The 16,887-nt window shown below is 42.5% G+C and overlaps 1 protein-coding gene across 2 annotated transcripts in view; it reads left to right on the top strand.

The window, feature by feature from the left end:
• The window catches only part of LOC147641617 (putative LL-diaminopimelate aminotransferase, chloroplastic), a 41,217-nt gene extending 40,252 nt beyond the window's left edge, over window positions 1-965 (top strand). For both annotated transcript variants that reach the window (XM_086794406.1, XM_086794475.1), the window contains exon 10: window positions 152-965. In XM_086794406.1, coding sequence (XP_086650532.1) covers window positions 152-445 — 294 coding nt within the window. In that variant the 3' untranslated portion in view covers window positions 446-965. The remainder of the gene's footprint in view (window positions 1-151) is intronic.
• The last annotated feature ends 15,922 nt before the right edge of the window (window positions 966-16,887 follow it).

Raw genomic sequence — 16,887 nt, 5'->3', positions numbered from 1 at the left:
TGCTTGCATTTTTGCACGCATGCAAGTGATTTCAGGTTGTTTAATGTCATAAAAAGTGTATGCATGATGCAGAAGTAGAGCGTTTACAAGGATCTTGGCAAAAGCAAATTGATACAAAGCCAAAGTTGTTTTGTGCCTTGTCTTTTTACAGGAAGCAATGAAGAGAATTGAGTTTTATAAAGAGAACGCAAGGATCCTTATGGAGGCTTTTGCTTCACTTGGCCTCAAAGTATGTGGAGGCCGGAATTCTCCTTATCTCTGGGTGGAGTTTCCGGGACAGAGCTCTGATGAGGTCTTCAATGAATGGCTAGAGAAGGCCCACATTCTTACTTCTCCAGGAGCCTTATTTGGGCCTTCAGGCGATGGGTTCTTGAGGATCAGTACATTCGGACATAGGGAGGACATCCTTGAAGCAATAGAACGGCTAAAGCTTCTTCAGCCATGATCTAAAAGCACACAAAGGGGGGCGGATGGAGGCTTAAGAATTGGAGTTAGTATTCAGCTGATTGCAGTGGAGGACAGCTTGAATGTTGAATGTCTGTGATTTCAGTAGATTTGAGCACCAAAGTGCTCAATTTTCCTTGCTTTCAATAATAGTTCTTGGGCTGCCCAAATAAAGACCTTTTCAGTAGATTTGAGCACCGAAGTGCTCAATTTTCCTTGCTTTCAATAATAGTTCTTGGGCTGCCCAAATAAAGACCTTACATGCATGTTGTGAGCATGTAAACTAAATCATTTAACATGGATTATCCAAGGCATTTATAGAAGAAAATGCATATAACCAGCAGCCCTCGTGACTGCAATTTGGTTCCATTTTAAAAAATCCTTGCTGCTGCTCAAATCACTAGGCAAACTTTACCAGCCATCCTTCTTGGACGTGTGTTTCTTTTGAGTGGTGGTATGGATGTTCTTCATCACAGTATCACAACCTTCTATTTACATCACGCTATTTTACATTGTGCCCCCATGGCTTTCTTATGATCTTTTTGGATTGGAAGGGATACAACCATGCTGTGTGCCTCGGAGTCCAGATCCCTTACTGGCAGGTCAACGCTCTGTGGGCTCCTTTGATGGTTTTGAGAAACCGCATTGTTGCTTGCAATGCATAAGTATAGCCCAGTTCTCAGCTCCCGTTAGAGATTTCACACAAGGACACAGGTAGGGACGCGGTCCTCTAGTAGTGGGCAGTTAGGACGTGTTTGAAGCGTGCGCCCATGGGTGTGTATGAACAGGTAGGCTAGGCAGCAGGTGTGAACAAGGTGGGAGAAGCTTTGAGGTTCAGCCTTATAGTATTTGTGAGTAAAAGCAAGCATCATCAGCTTGAAGTAGTTGACTGGAGAACATACATGAGCTTATAATCTCCAACAAAGCGGACAATTATGTTGTAATGTATATATTCTGGAAGTATCTTTTTTTTTTTTTCGTGACTAGCCTTAGGCCCAAGATCCTTTTGTAGTTACCAATTTGTCACCGCCCGTTCGGGATCCTTTTGTAGTTACCAATTTGTCACCGCCCGTTCGGCGCTTAATAATCTGCCCATAGGCGATGCTGCCAAGGAAGCACCAAGGGGGGTTTTGAACCCAAGACCTCTTGGTCCCAGGCAAACACGTTCACCACTTGAGCTATCACCTCATTGGCCTAGAAATAATTATCTTGTAATCTATATAGTCTAGAAGTATTAGATTTGGAATAATGCACCTCGGACTTCCGGTGGATAGCCAAATGTAAACTATGAGGCTATGTATGTAAGCCACTTAATTGAGTCTTGAGTCCTCTTGTGCTTGCTTCTTGTTCATGTGTATGTGAGTAAGGATTGGGTCTATCTCTTGAGAGGTTTCGCGTAATTGCTTCTCTTTCCCTCTTTCATATTCTTTTCTAATTTTGTTGGAGTGGAAGTACAATGCCAAAGGGAGTAATTGAGTCTTTGGATTTCCACCATATGGAGGTTGGCGGCTATTGATAAGTCTCCTAATGACCTGTACATTTCTTTCTTCTTTCTCTTTTTCAGGTTATGCCAATTGAGTAAAATGATTATTACCAAAAGCATTATGACCTCTCTGTAGCAAACACTTTTTGCACCAAATCAGCAAACTTGGAGCCTTAAAAATTTGAAGGTTTTTGCTAAAAGTTTGCAAATACTTTTAAGCTAAAATATAACTAAAATATTTTTTAAAAAAATTGAGAAAATAAAATCTACAAGTAAAAACAAAATTGTTGCAAGTCTATTGTATATAGGTTGTACGTTTTTTTGCAATCAGTGCTTTCAAAGTTACGCTCTTGTTAGTTTCTATTTTGTGAGCTTGGAGGTTGATTTCTTGGTATCACAAGCAAGTACAATGGCTTCCATTAAAATTAATTGATTTGATGTTGTTACCTTGGGTAGCCCAAGATGCTTGCGTGAAAGCAAGCATCAAGGGCATCTCACGTGGCACACTAAAAAAATAGTTTGGTTGGGTGTTAATACTTGGGTAGCGTAATAGGGCCCGGAGAAAAGCAAACACCTACATTGATCCACTTGGAGTTCTAAGATTGGTTGATTTGACTTGGTTTTTTTTACTCGCGTTTTTAATAGCTTTTGTTGCTGTGCACTCTGCACTCTGTCTAAAAAAAAGCCCAGTTCACGACTCTGTTTCGAGCATAAAGAGTGTATGTCTCCTATTCATGTTGTTGCGTTGAAGAGATTAATGATGACTATGTTGTCTATGTGCATATACTCTTTGAAGCTCTCTCTCGCGCGCTCGCGTGCGCGCGCGCACGCACGCACGCACACACATCATTGTCAAAACCAGGTGCACTCCCTGCTTTGAACCTTGCAAAATAATGTTGTTTTTTTTAAATTATTTTATGAATGCTTGGGTAGCATATTTCGTGTATTTTAGAACATATTTGTAATGCTCGAATGAACATGAATTTGAAAGCACACTTGGAAGCAATGCTAGATTGACATCCGTAATTGACAAGCTTGAAGCTTATTCTTATGTTTGATGGGGATTCAAAAGTACCTCGCAAATTAGAAAATTATAAATTCATTATCACATTTGAAAATGAGTTTTGTATCATGAATCAATACGTAGAACTAATGGCCGCCTTTAACACTGAAGGTGTTTTGGTTCACTTTTGATATCGAAAGTGCTATTTGGGAAACAGGAGAAGGGCATGTTCTCCTATGTTTATTAAATTTCGGGGAGGACTGTGTCAACTCTCCACCATACTTTATGTATAGTTTTTTTTAAAAAAAACTTCACTCTCATAAAAATCCTATGATTTGATGAATGACGTGTAACTTAGATTCAAATGTGGTAATGAATTTGGAATTATCTACCTTGCGATGTACTCTCAGATCTTTGTCGATGTCCATCGATTCCTCACGTCGTCGAATATAATCAAACATAGGCTTGATGTTCATGCTTGTTCGAGCTCTATAAGTTGTTCATATAAACTTGAGAAAGACACGCATACGAAGAGGACGTGTTGCGAAAATGGTATGGGTTGCAGTGTCCATCTTCATTCAAGCGCTTCAAGATATTTATATGTGAACGGAAGGACACACGTTCTTTCAAAGTACGTTGACAACGTGTAGGTGTGCAAGCAATCAAGAGGATAAGGCTAGCCAAGCATTCTAGTTTTAAATGTATTAACTTGCATGTTTATGATTGAATCAACTTATAGATTTGGCCAAAACTAGCCTCAAAATATTGGCCAACTTATAGATTTGGCCAAAATTAGCCTCAAAATATTGCATGAACCACTTTTCTTGCCAAATATTTAAATGCATGTGTTTTCAATACCATTGACTATCAAAAGTACTTGACAAAGAATCTTCGGATATATTTCATATGATCCCTTTGTCCACAAATACATCTCATAAGCATAACCTTATGTACATCATTCCATTGGCAAACATTAGCCATACATGTGATCCTTTGATTCCATTGCTAGGCATTTTCTCATTGTAATCCTTGTCCAAGCTACAATGCGTGCGGTACCTAATTCTCCCCCTCCTTGGTTACCACAGTAGTCTCGAGGTAAGGGAATTCATGAAAACTCTCTTCCTTTGTCCCTTCTTCCTTCTCTTGCTAAGGGTACTCCTTACAACAAGCTAGATTCTAAGAATTTTGAAATGCAATTGATAGAGACTTGCAATAGTGAAATGGAGGCCACTTATTACAAGTTTTTCATACATTTGACTTAGCATGGACTCATGCTATAGCATTCCACACCGTTGGCTCCAAGCCTCTTACCAAGGCTTACAAGACAAGATAGATATCTCCATTGAAGCAATATTTGCCTTTTCACCAAAGGATCTCATGTGCCTCTTACCAAGTCTTACAAGACAACAAATATATCTCCAAATGCACCAAAATCATATGAATCTTTATCCAATGTTTGTAATAAACATGCCAATGCCATGAATTTGGATGTAATGCATTGAAATCACTTGCTTCTTAAACTTAAAGCAAGAATACACACGGTGTATGACTTCCCATTTATTAGCATTAAGCATAAGGTAAGGCTGCTTCATATATTCTAGTGCCAGCTTGCAAAAAGGTAGGCCTTTGTTATACATGTGGGTAAGATGGCGAGAAACACCTTGTGAACATAGGACAAGGGAGGCCATGTTGGGTGGAGTGGTTAACATATCTCCTTCCTAATGGTGATCACATCCCTTGTCACTAATCTCACGGTTGGTGAAGGTGTTGGTTCTAGAGGTGTGGATGGTCAAATGTAGCTGGTGGTAAGAGATCATTCCACTTCAGGGGGATGTGTTGGAGATACATTTTGACTCGCCCCTTGATGTATGAAATCTTGTCGAGGTTGTATGTAGTAGTGGAGTGTTGGTAGAGAAATGTTTAATGATGCAAGGTCTCATCTCCATGTTCTTAAGTAGAGTGGGACTGTGAAAAGAAGGAAGCTGGGAGACGGGGCCTATGTATTTGCTTTGTGATTTCTTGCACCACTACCTTTATTGTATGGGCTATTATTGATGGTGGTAATTATTTGGAGAGGTAGGGTATGGTTCGCATTTCTCATGGTGGTACTAGAGATTGGGATTTGTGTTGCATCTTTGGTGGTAAGGTTTTTGGAGTGGTAGGGTATTATTGCACCATGATTACCTTTATTATATTGGCTATTATGAATGGTGGTAATTATTTAGAGTGGTAGGGTGGTTCCCATATCTTATGGTGGTACTAGAGAGATTGGGCTTTGTGTTGCATCTTTAGTGTAAGGTTTTTGTTATGTTAGTTGTAGTCAAAGAAGAGGAAACATGAAGAAGGAAATGTTGAGATATCAAGATCAACACGAGCTGACACTTACGAGGTGCTTGCATGACCATTCATCATTTACATTACTGGCAGGTTTGGTAGCTGGCACCACCAACATATCTTTGCCAGAGATTCTATAGTTGGACTACACCAACTAGTCCACATCTAACTACTAACTTAGTGTGTTCACATTATGGACCACATGTATATAGTCCTTTAGTACTTATGTTGTATTTTTCTTATCTTTGGTGAGAACCCTTTTTGTTGTAAAGAAGAAGAAGAAGAATTTTCAACCTCTCATCTTGTGTGGTCTCTTCTAGGGTTTGTGTGAGTATGTGTGTGTGCTTGCAAGAGCTCAAGATCCCTTCTCCCCTGCATCTTTTCATGGTAATAGAGCCTGGTTCATGCAAAGGAGCTGAGCGGCAAGCAAGAGAAGCACAGGAAGCAGTAAGAGGGTAAGAGCTTCATCTACTCTTTCCCCTTTGTGTTGGCTACTACACCCTTGTCGAAAGCTCTTCGGGAGGCACCCTTGTTGAAAGCTCTTCGGGAGGCACCAACAAATGAACTCCTATTGAGGAGTTATCTTCGCGGCGGGAGTGGAGCTGCATGATGTGCGCTTATGCCGCACGAGTCGGAGCTGGGGACTTGCCGAGAATACTGTATGCGAGCCACGAATGGCTGCAAGCATACAACCAGAAACTAGCAAGCTCAAACAGAAAGCACAAAGGTGTGTCACTCACCGCTCAAACCGCCGTCGTGAAGGATTCTCGCGTTGCAGTGAAGAAAGAGCCGCCGTCGCCGCTCCACCACCTCGTCGCCGTCGTGCCGCCACACAGTGCTCGATCGCTCTCTCTCTCACTCTCTCTCTCTCTCTCTCACATACGCAGGAGAAGGGGACCGAGAAGATAAGGCAAGAGCACACTTTGTATTCAACACATTGAGAATGAGAGTTTTAGGGTTACATTTGACTCTTATAGATGACTTAGCCGTTCACACATAGGCACCCATACATGGCCGGCCAATCCTAACCCTTATCTTGCTGATATTCAAGGTGCGCCTCTCATCGGCGATCACCCAATCCTCTATCCTCTACATGTGGTGCCGAGACAAGCCCGGCCCATGACTCAGAATACTTAAATTAATTACATGACGTAACACGTAGTACGTCTCAATGTCCGTTCATAGGTTAACATACCCCCTTTCTTGATGTAGATTCCGTCCTCGGAATCTATGGTATGGTAAGCTCGATAGGTTTGTTGTGGGAGCCCGTCTGCAAAACAGGGAAGCAGAGTGAAAGTATGCTGGAATTCAAAAGATATAGAGTGTAATAAAGTCAAGCATGTTAGACCACAATGGATATTGCCATGAGAACTTAGTTTAAGGGGTCACAATAATGAGCTAGCGTAGCAAATTAATAGGAGTTTAAAATTATTGAAAGTAAATCAAGAGTTAGCAAGGTGTCAAAGGTTAATCAAGGTTTATAACTGGCCTAAGTCAAGGAAATAACCAAGCTTAATAAATAAACAGATGACCACAATGTGTCTACTCTAAGAACAAGTTAATACCACGAGCCTAGGGACACAAGAAACATCAGAGTTACAGGAGCCTTTTGCCTTTATTTCTTTATGCACGTGACAATTTTTACACACAATGGCGACCTCCCTAAGGCAAAACTAACATCGATCCTGGTACCATGTTTCACAAAGCATTATCTAGGAATCTATTAGTTCACCTTAGGCAAGGCTATCCCCCCCTACCAACCAAGGCATAGGTTTGGAGTAGAATACTCCTTGCCTACCAAGTGTCAATAAGGTGATAGGCCAACATTAGAGCACATAATAGACTTGCATTGCCATTTATTGTAGGCTTTTTTTTTTTTGATCTTCGCACCTGAACTATAATGTGTTCTTGTATCCTTTCGACAAAGGGGTAAAAGCTATGTCCTAGAGGTCAACACACACACAGTCAGGTTGTTCAAACATTAAGATGGTTATAACCCTAGACTTAAGAAAACCATATTCCAGGTTAACTAAAGACTTCATGCATTCTCAAGAATATAGCCAATAAGGTTAAACTTATTAATGATTTACACCAGCACATCAGGCAACTTCAAAAACTAAATAGTGCTTTGACAAGTTCCATGTGGTCATGCATTATAGTTCATGCAATTAATTGAACAGTAAAAATGAAAGAGAATGGGCATGGAAGAATTACACTTGTATTTTGGAGATCTCCTTGATTCGATGAGAAATGCCCGCAATTTGATTAGATATTTATGTATGAACGTTGCGGCTATCTCAGGACTTGAAAGCGAACCCACCTTAAACGTTTCAACCTGTACAACCAACTAACAAGCACTCCTCGTGAAAGGCACATCAGTGTGAAAAATTAAAGACTCGTTTAAGGACTCCAAACTAGAAAAAACTTGAAAACACTAACCTACCTACCAGTCACCACACTACTACTGAGGATATGGTAAGAGGATGTTGTAGAGTCTTGGCTCTAGCCCTAAGGCTAAGCCTCTATCCGCATCATTCAAATAAATAAAGTCAGCCACACTACTACCTACCAGTCACCACACTACTACTGAGGATATGGTAAGAGGATGTTGTAGAGTCCTGGCTCTAGCCCTAAGGCTAAGCCTCTATCCGCATCATCCAAATAAATAAAGTCAGCCTCGGTAGTGCCATGAGTTTCATCCATCCATTCATCGTCGTCAGATATATCGTTTTCGTTTTTCCATCCACATAAACTCATCAAGAATGTAACCATGCGAGGATAGTCATCTTGTGGAAAAGGAAAGTCTTGGGCTATCGGGGATATGTCTTCGGAGTAGGGGTCAGTCATGGTCAATAGGCGTATTAGCCATTCTAATTCCTCAACATTTTCCTCTTTGGCTAGTACATCTATATGATCCAATTCGGTTTTAATTATAGGATAGCACATGTGAAATATCTGAGAAAGGTACAGATGATACCTCTCACCAAAGGTGGGAGTGGATGAAGTGTGTGATGCTCGTGCATTTGCCATATCTGCAAACACAGATATAGCATCAGTAGGTTTATGACAGGTCAATCTAGTTCCTGATTGTATACAGATATAGCTCTTGCTCTTTTTACTATTTTTTGTTTTTTTCTTTTCTTTTCTTTTTTGTGTATGAAGATATATATATACATCCCCTTGAATTTGGCAATTACATGGTCAAGGGAGAAGGTTAAGGAGGAAGCAATAGAATGTCGAGCGTGAGTACATGCTCCCCCTTTCCTTGGGTAGATCATATTTTCTGCAATGATGTTGCAGCCTCTTGGAACCAATTTGTCCAACGGGTCATAGGTGGTGATGTGGGCAAATAGCTTTTTATGACCCTCGTGGGGCCACATCAAATTGCAGAGATGGTAGTGTACGCTCCCATGAACGAATGGAGGAAATGGTTTCCGATGATACTTTTACAAAGGGAGACATAGACTCATCGGTCTCTTGTTGGGTGTTGACAAGAGTAGGTGTAGAGCATGAAGAAACTTCTATATCAACGTGTGCCTGGCATGAGGAGCTAGAAGCTTCATGTGGCTCCCCCCTTCCTGAGCTAGTGGTATTGATCGATATCATTTGGGAATCCAAATTAACTCTGGAAGAAGTGGTGCGGAGCACTCTGTTACTTTTCCCTTACCATGGTCTTGAATTGTCGTTGGGGTGGCAACATTTGGTTTGCAACAGGTGATGTAGAGGGATTCAGCTTATGTTTAGGGACCCAAATCTGGTCATTCCCTTCGTAGTACCCTTGGGCTACTAATAATTTTTTCGGAATCCATCGTGATGCTACGTTGCCTTTTCTCGGGCGGGGAGTTGCTTTCCTTCTACGAGGCTTCTTATCTGAATGAGATTGAGCAGGGGGGGTAGCTGTTAACGAAGCTTTTGGGACCCATTTGTATGTACTTTTTGGTACCCATTTGTATGTACTTTTTGGCATAGTAAGCAGAGCCTTGGAGACCACACAGCCTGTTTCCACTCTTGGCGTTGAAGCGTTAGAGGGGTGGCAAACAATCAAAGATGGTTTTGCCACTTGACTTTGTGATTTTTCGTTATCTAGCATTTTGTCCAGAGTTGATGACTTAGGTGCGGAATTTTGAACGGTCAGACCGAGAGCGGGTTCTTGCGTTGTCACTCGCCTGGTTGCCCAATCAATATTGCACTTGGTGGCTAACATCCATTTGCGCCCTAAGTTTACAGTCCCCTCCATGGTACCAACAGGCATAACCAAAAAGCTTTGAATTACGGTCCCCTTGTCATAGGCAACCGGAGTGTGCAGAATTCCTGAGACAGGGGTTTTCTTCTTGTTGATTCCTTTAACTTGGATAGCACTCTTGGATAAAGGTGGTTTTCCAAGTTGACACCACACGCCATATGATAGCAAATTGTGTTGAGCTCCTGTATCCAATAATGCATTATACAGCACCTCCCCGTAAGGACTCTGTAACTCAATTGGGTATCTTAGAGGCAGGTCAAATTCCAGTGAATCCTCCTCTGCCTCCTCGAAAAATGCTTGCGTAATTCCCAAGTTGGCTTCTCGTTGGCGCCTAGCATGCTGTTGATGTTCTCTGGCTTCAATTCTTGCTTGTATCTTCTTAAGCTTAGCTTGTTCTTTAGCTGCCTTCTTCTGATGGATTGCATGTAACACCTCTTGGCTCAGGGGGTCATAGTATCTTTTGAATTTACTCCCATTAAGGAATCCAATAGTTTCAACTCTGTCGAGAGTCTCCACTCGGATGGTACCTTGCGGGGTAATTTCACATACTCTATACAGTCCCTTACCAGCATATTTGAGCTTCTTCTTTTCGTTACGCACTCCATACATCAGGACTTTATCCCCAACCTTGATGTCCTTGTCTTTCAGGTGGCGATCAAACCATTTTTTCCTTCTATCCTTCTCCACAAGGGCATTGTACACACAGCCAATTGTCTTTCTTCGTTTAGCCGCTCAAGGATATACAGACGCTCTACTAAGGGATTACCATCCCAACCTTCTTGAGTAGCAACACGAAGACTAGGAATGATAAATTCCCACGGCATGACTACTTCTTGGCCGTATACCATCTTGAATGGTATGCAGTTAATAGCCACTTTGTACACAGTACGATAGGCCCATAAAGTTGTCGTAAGCTTTAGTTCCCAATCCTGCGATGAGCTTCAACTGTTTTTGTCAAAATAGAGATTAAAGTCTTATTGGTACTCTCGGCTTGGTCATTCACTTGTAGATAATAAGGAGTAGATTTATGATGGGATATCATGAAATTTGTTGTGAGCTCCTAAATCACGTCATTTATAAAATGCATACCATTGTCGCTCACAAGTTCAAAAGGACAACCGAAGCGTGTGATTATATTTTCAAAGAGGAACTTGGCTGTTGTCCTCGCATCTGCCTTATGTGTCGCTTTTGCTTCAGCCCATTTGGTCATATAGTTAGTGGGGCCACAATAATATAGCAAGATTGTGTGTTGCGGGCCGCTGGGCTAATTGGACCTACAAAGTCTAAACCCCACTTTTCAAATGGTTGGTTTACTTTGATTGGATGTAGGGGCATCTGATCTTTTCGCTGGGGTTTCTTCTATCATTGGCATTCATTGCAACCCTTTACAAAAAGTGATGCATCTTGGAACATAGTGGGCCACCAATACCCTGATTGTAAGATCTTTCGCACAGTTATGTCTCCTGAGAAGTGACCACCGGCTACGCCCATATGTGCCTCTTGCAAAATGTATAGATACTCATCCTCTCGGGCACAATGCCTAAGAACGTCATCCTTTCCTCTTTTATAAAGAGTCTCGGCTATCAGGCAATAGGGTTCGCATTCCTTGATCAGCTTTCGCGCTAGATCTTTACGAAGCTCCTTGGGTGGAAAGCCATTAACCAAAAAGTTAGCAATCTTCTCACTCCATTCAGGCATTGTCTCCACCATGAACAGGGAAGTGTCAGGTAAGTCATCATCAACTCCCGTAGGAGCCTCACCATTAGGTATGCGAGACAAATGATCAGCCATGACATGTTTTTTGTCAGGTCTCACAACAACAGTGAAATCAAACTCAAGAAGAATCAATAGCCATCGTGTGATTCTTCCTGTGGAGCATGGTTTGTTTACCAGATACAACAATGCTTGATGATCCACATAGAAAACAAACTTGGTGGCAAGGAGGTAATAACATAATTTCCTTACTGCATATATCATTGCCAACCCTTCTCGCTCCGTAGTGACATCGTTCATCTCAGCATCGTTCAACTGGCGCGACTGGCAAAGCTAATGGGGTAGTCTAGTTTGTGTTCTCCAGGTTGAGTTAACACACACCCAATAGCAAAGTTTGATGCATCAATATGCACATGGAAGATTAAATCCAAGTTAGGCATTCGCAAGATTGGAGCACTTACCTTTAATAGCTCATATGCACGGTCACAATCTTCGGTCCAAATAAACTCGATGAGAAGCTTATACAATGGTCGAGCTATCTCCGCAAAGAATAGAATAAACCTTCGATAATAACCAACATGGCCCATAAAGCGTTGGACTCCCTTATAGTTGGTGGGTGGGGGCCAGAATGACCTTGATTTTACTCTCGTCGGTGGAAATCCCATTTTTGGACACTATATGCCCTAAGATAACTTCGTGTTTAACCGAGAATTGGCATTTGAAAGGATTTAATGAGATGCGATATAATCTACACCTTTCAAATATCTTTCGTAAACACATCAAGTGCTCGTCCCAAGAGGAATGAACACAAAGATCATCTAAGAAGGCTTCACAAAAGTCCCTTAGATATTCCTTAAAGGCTGTGTTTATCAATCGTTGGAATGTTGCAGGTGCATTGGTCAAGCCAAAAGCCATGACGCGAAAGGCAAACACTCCAAACTCCGTGATAAATGCTATTTTAGCTTGGTCCTCTACTGCAATTGTGATCTGATTGTAACCCGAGTACCCATCTAAAAAGCTATATGCCTCCTTGCCTGCAACTCTTTCAAGCACATGTTCAGAATACGGCAAGGGGTAATGATCCCTTCTGGTGGCTGCATTAACCTTTTTGAGATCAACGCACACTCTGAGTTTCCCATTCTTCTTTGGTACGATGACTATCGGAGAAACCCATTCTGAGTGCTCAATAGGGTATATGAATCCACATTTTACAAGTTTTTCAATTTCCTCTTGTACAATCTTTGCGTACTTAGGATTCATTGGGTAGGGACGTTGCTGGACTGGTTTAGCAGCTAATCATTGGAATCGTGTGTTGCACCACAAAGGGTGGAACACCCTTCATATCATGATATGTCCAAGCAAATATGTCTTTGAATTCCTTAAGAAGCTTCTTGAGTGTAGCTTCCTCCGTCTGGGTGAGATCTTGAGCAATAAAAACTGGGTTAGACTCCTCACCTGGATATGCTAGTTCTTTCTCCTTGCCGAGCCATCGTAGACACCGCTACTCCCATTGGTAGGCGTTCGTTGGGCGTTTGTGTAGACCACTTTATGTTCCCCTGTGGTAAATGGTTTGAAATGCTCGGGTGTGGGGTGTAAGTCTACCGGTTCTTGTTGTGCCAGGTTTTTTTCTTTTAATTCCGCATCCTTTTGTTGCTGAGCTAACTCTTGGTTTTGCCGCCTTCTGGCAGTATGACTTAGTTTCGGTTTCTCTTCGATTTCTAATTGGGCGACGTCATGAGGTTGCGGAATACATCACATGACACTTTGGAGGTATTGTCCCCAATTATCCGCTAACTTCCGATGAGCGTCAATAGCGCCTATATAACTAAGCCATTCTGCAGTGGATCTCTCTTTGTTTATTGCAGTTCGTACATTAGCTCGATAGCATTGTCGCTTATGTCTCGTTTTCTTCTTACCAAGTTTTTGATTTTTGTTTCTGTCAGATTCGGACTCACTTGGTCGATCTTCACTTGTGTCCCCCACTTTCGGATGAACTGCAGGAGGTCACCGTCCTAGGCCTTGAGCACCTTGCTTCCACACTTGGGTGAATATTTGATTCATCCCCCCCCCATCAGTTTCTTCTTGAGATTCAGAAGACTCAGAGTTGCATTGGTCAGAGTCTTTGCTACTTTCAGTGTCAGTGGAGTTTGCCACTTTATTGCCATCACGAGTCAAGTGCATAACACTTATCATGTTTATTGGCACTAACGGTGGCATATCTTTCCCCTCAGCAGGTGTTACCCAACTTGTGCCTCTATTTTCCCATGTGTCTATGGTTGCTGCTAGGTGTACCCAATCCACGTTATCCGACTCAGTCATACCCGCTAGGACATCCATATAAGGAGAATCTTTCCCATCATTAGTCTCTTTTTTACATGTATAGCAATATCTTAATGGGGCGGAGTGAATAGTGGTATCCGATCGATTATCGATGATAACCTTGCTTCCTAAAGGATGCGCGCGACCATTCTCAAGATCAACTCGAATGACAGAGTCCTGGGATTGTAGGTAGACGTGGTTTTTCGACCAGTCATGCACCATTTGTGCTTCCCTCATGATGAAAGGACATCCTAAGATCATTTGATATGACATAGGATGCTTGGAGAAATCCATTACAATGAAGGTATGTCTTACCTTTTATCCCAGAACCTTGATCTTGAGGTCCCTTAACATCCCAATAGGTTTAGCAATAGTTCCATTTGCCATCTTAACCACTATGTTTGTGACTTCGAGGTGAGGTCTTCCCATAGATTCCCAACAGTTTTTAGTCACAATGCTCACTCCAGCACCACCATCAAGGATTCCCTTTAGAGTTAATCCCTTGGTAGTAATGGGGAGGGTTGCATTAGATTCGTCCCCTTCAAAGTACTATCCCAACTTGTTAATAGGTATTTCAACGACCGAGTCTTCATCTAGGTTGGGTTGTAGATCCCAATGTTCCCCTTCATCTTGAAGCGTGTCGGGTCTATCCATATTTGCAAATTGTGGTAACCCCACCTTCAGTTCTCCATTGAGAAATGCCCGAAGAGCTAAGAATAGCTCAGGATCTCCGTATAACTTGGATATGATCGTGGTTTTGATTTCAGAGGACATGAAATCCATTAGCTTGGACACATTCAACGGTACTTTTCGAGATATCGCCCACTTCCTCTTCGATGGGGTCAGGCATTCCCTCACTAAACATTCTTTCCAGTAAGAAGGGTGTTTGCCCACTTCCTGATGTCCTATCCTCACTTTCTTCCCGAATGATACTAGGTATAGCTAACGGTTTATGGCTCCTGTGAGGCTGACCTTGTGTAGGAAACAGTGTGTCTAGAATTTTGATTCTTCTAGGGTCTGCTGACTCCAGTTCTCTTTGTGTTTCTTCCACCAAACCCCTTAAGTGTTGCACTTGTTCAATCTCCTCAATTGGGTTTGGGTAAGTTCCAATCTTTTTCTTGAGGGTTTTTGGCCCACGTGGCTTGTCTTGGGGAGTCTTAGTCAGTTTGGGTGGCCGAGAGGGCATTAACTGACTTGGTTGTGGGGCCGAGGAAGTTTCCTTCTATTTCCCCTGATTCATGTATTCGCTTGATTCTCCTTCGTTGAGCTCCCGAGTGGGTTCCTCCCTTAAGGTAGTGGCTTTGGTCCCCATGGTTTCTATTGAATCAGAATCATCTTCAGGATCATTCATATACACGGGGTCGTCTCCTGTTCCTATGTTAGTCTTTGAACTAGGCTTGGAGCTCGTGGCATTAAGCGATCTCTTCCGTCGCGTTTTCTTCTTCTTTGCTCAAGCAATTGATGCAGTATCTCTCTCTTCAAGAATGTAGTTTTGATTTTGAAGCATTGACCGTGTAACTACATTCGCGGGTACAACATGTGTGGTTCCTCGTGCCTGGTTGGTGACCTCAACCAAATTCAATGGCGTAATCTTGGGTGCACTAGGATTATGTGGACATTGAGCAATCAAATGATCTATGCCACATGATTACATGTAAGTACCGGCATTCCCGATGTGCTCCCTTGATTTGGTTGCATCTGAGTAGCAATCTTCTGTAACCTATTAGGGCACTCCGCTACACGATGCGGTCCACCACAATCGTAGCATTGAAGAGGTGGTCTCCTTGCCAAGGTATTAAGGTTTTTCCCTCTTGTGGCGAGAGCAGCCGCTTGATATACAGGCTTGACTTGCCCAAAATGATCCTCCATGTAGTACTGGGGAGTCATTTCAAACGTATCAATCCCATATGAAACAGTGGGGTCTATCTCCTCTTCATAATCCTCACACGCACTATGTGACTCACAACCCATCTAGTTTATAGGGGTAATCCTTGGATGTGGAGGTTGTGGTCCTAGCACTGGCGGTGGTAACGACACAGACTGGACTACATTCGGGTTCCTTGGAACTATGTGCTGTGAGACGGTTGCTCGACAGGAGGTGCTGGCATCAGCGCGGGTACTTGAGGTGTGTTTGACCAGGCTAGTGGTGCCTGATTTGCCAACATACGCTTAAGTACTAGGCAATCCTTAGATTGATGGCCATACTTACCACATGCATTGTAATTCCCATTGAATTTAACTCTGAATGTGGGACATTCACTCGTACTATGTGGTCCTAAGCAAACCGAACACCATTGTTGCTCTCTTCTTGGATACATATGGCTATTTTGAGAAGCTTGATTACCCCTAAAGTATTCTTGGAGAGCCTTAGTAAGGTCGGTCACACAGACATTTCAGATATCTTGGGCTCCTTGGCAATAGGTTTTACCGTCATTGGCTCGTGCCCAGATACTTGCGAAGTAACGGATTTTGTCTCCAAAGACACCTTTTTACCTGCAATCATCAAGTTGTCTTCTAACTGGATTGCATTGGCAGCTTCCCACGTTGTAAGACCTCTAATGACTAGGCCATTGTATATGTCCTCGTGGCGCAATCCTCGGATGAATCTATCAAGCAGTTGGTTGTTATTGAAGCGCTCATCGGGAGTGCAACGAGAATTTAGATGCTTTAATCGACTAATAAAGTCTCTCATTGACTCCCCTTCCTCGCGTTCAGCTTTTTGGAGTTGAGATGCTACTCCCTAAAGCACACCCTCACGTATGTATTCTTTCAAGAACAATCTCTTGAGAGTGGGATAGTGAGTACGCTCTTCAACCCTTAAAGTTAGATACCAATCTCCGGCTTTTCCACTCAAGGTTAAGCCTAAGGCTTTACACTTATGTAGCTCATTGTGCTCTTCCAAGGAATCACACACGTGTTCAAAAACTTCAATGTGCTTCCTAACATCTACGTTTTACCACTGAAGTTCTAAGTGAGCTTGGCCACTTGTACCGCCTTGCTTCTAGGTTCTCTCTCAAGCATGCCCCGCATGTTTTCCGCAATAGATCGTCCAATCGTCTGAGCAAACGCTGCTACAAGATCACCTAGGTGAGCAGGCATAGCTGGTGGAGGCACTTCTGGGATAGCCTGGTTATAAGAGTTGGCGTTTGTCTTGGTATGTATGTAGCTGATGTAGGATATGATAAGTGACTAGGCCTAGCTTCTTGGATAAGGGTTGTGATAAGGCAGTCGTGGAGCATACGCCATTGGCATACTAAGAGGCATAGGAGCTACATGAGCATGAGTAGCGATAGGTACATATGGTCGATAAGCACTTGCACGCACTGTTGTAGGTACTGTGTTCCACTA

The sequence above is a fragment of the Cibotium barometz genome, chromosome 1 (genome assembly GCF_041138505.1).
Source record: "Cibotium barometz isolate CiBa-2024 chromosome 1, ASM4113850v1, whole genome shotgun sequence".
Taxonomy (NCBI): Eukaryota; Viridiplantae; Streptophyta; class Polypodiopsida; order Cyatheales; family Cibotiaceae; genus Cibotium; species Cibotium barometz.
Note: the sequence above shows the minus strand (reverse complement) of the source record. Positions and strands in the feature narration are given on the sequence as shown.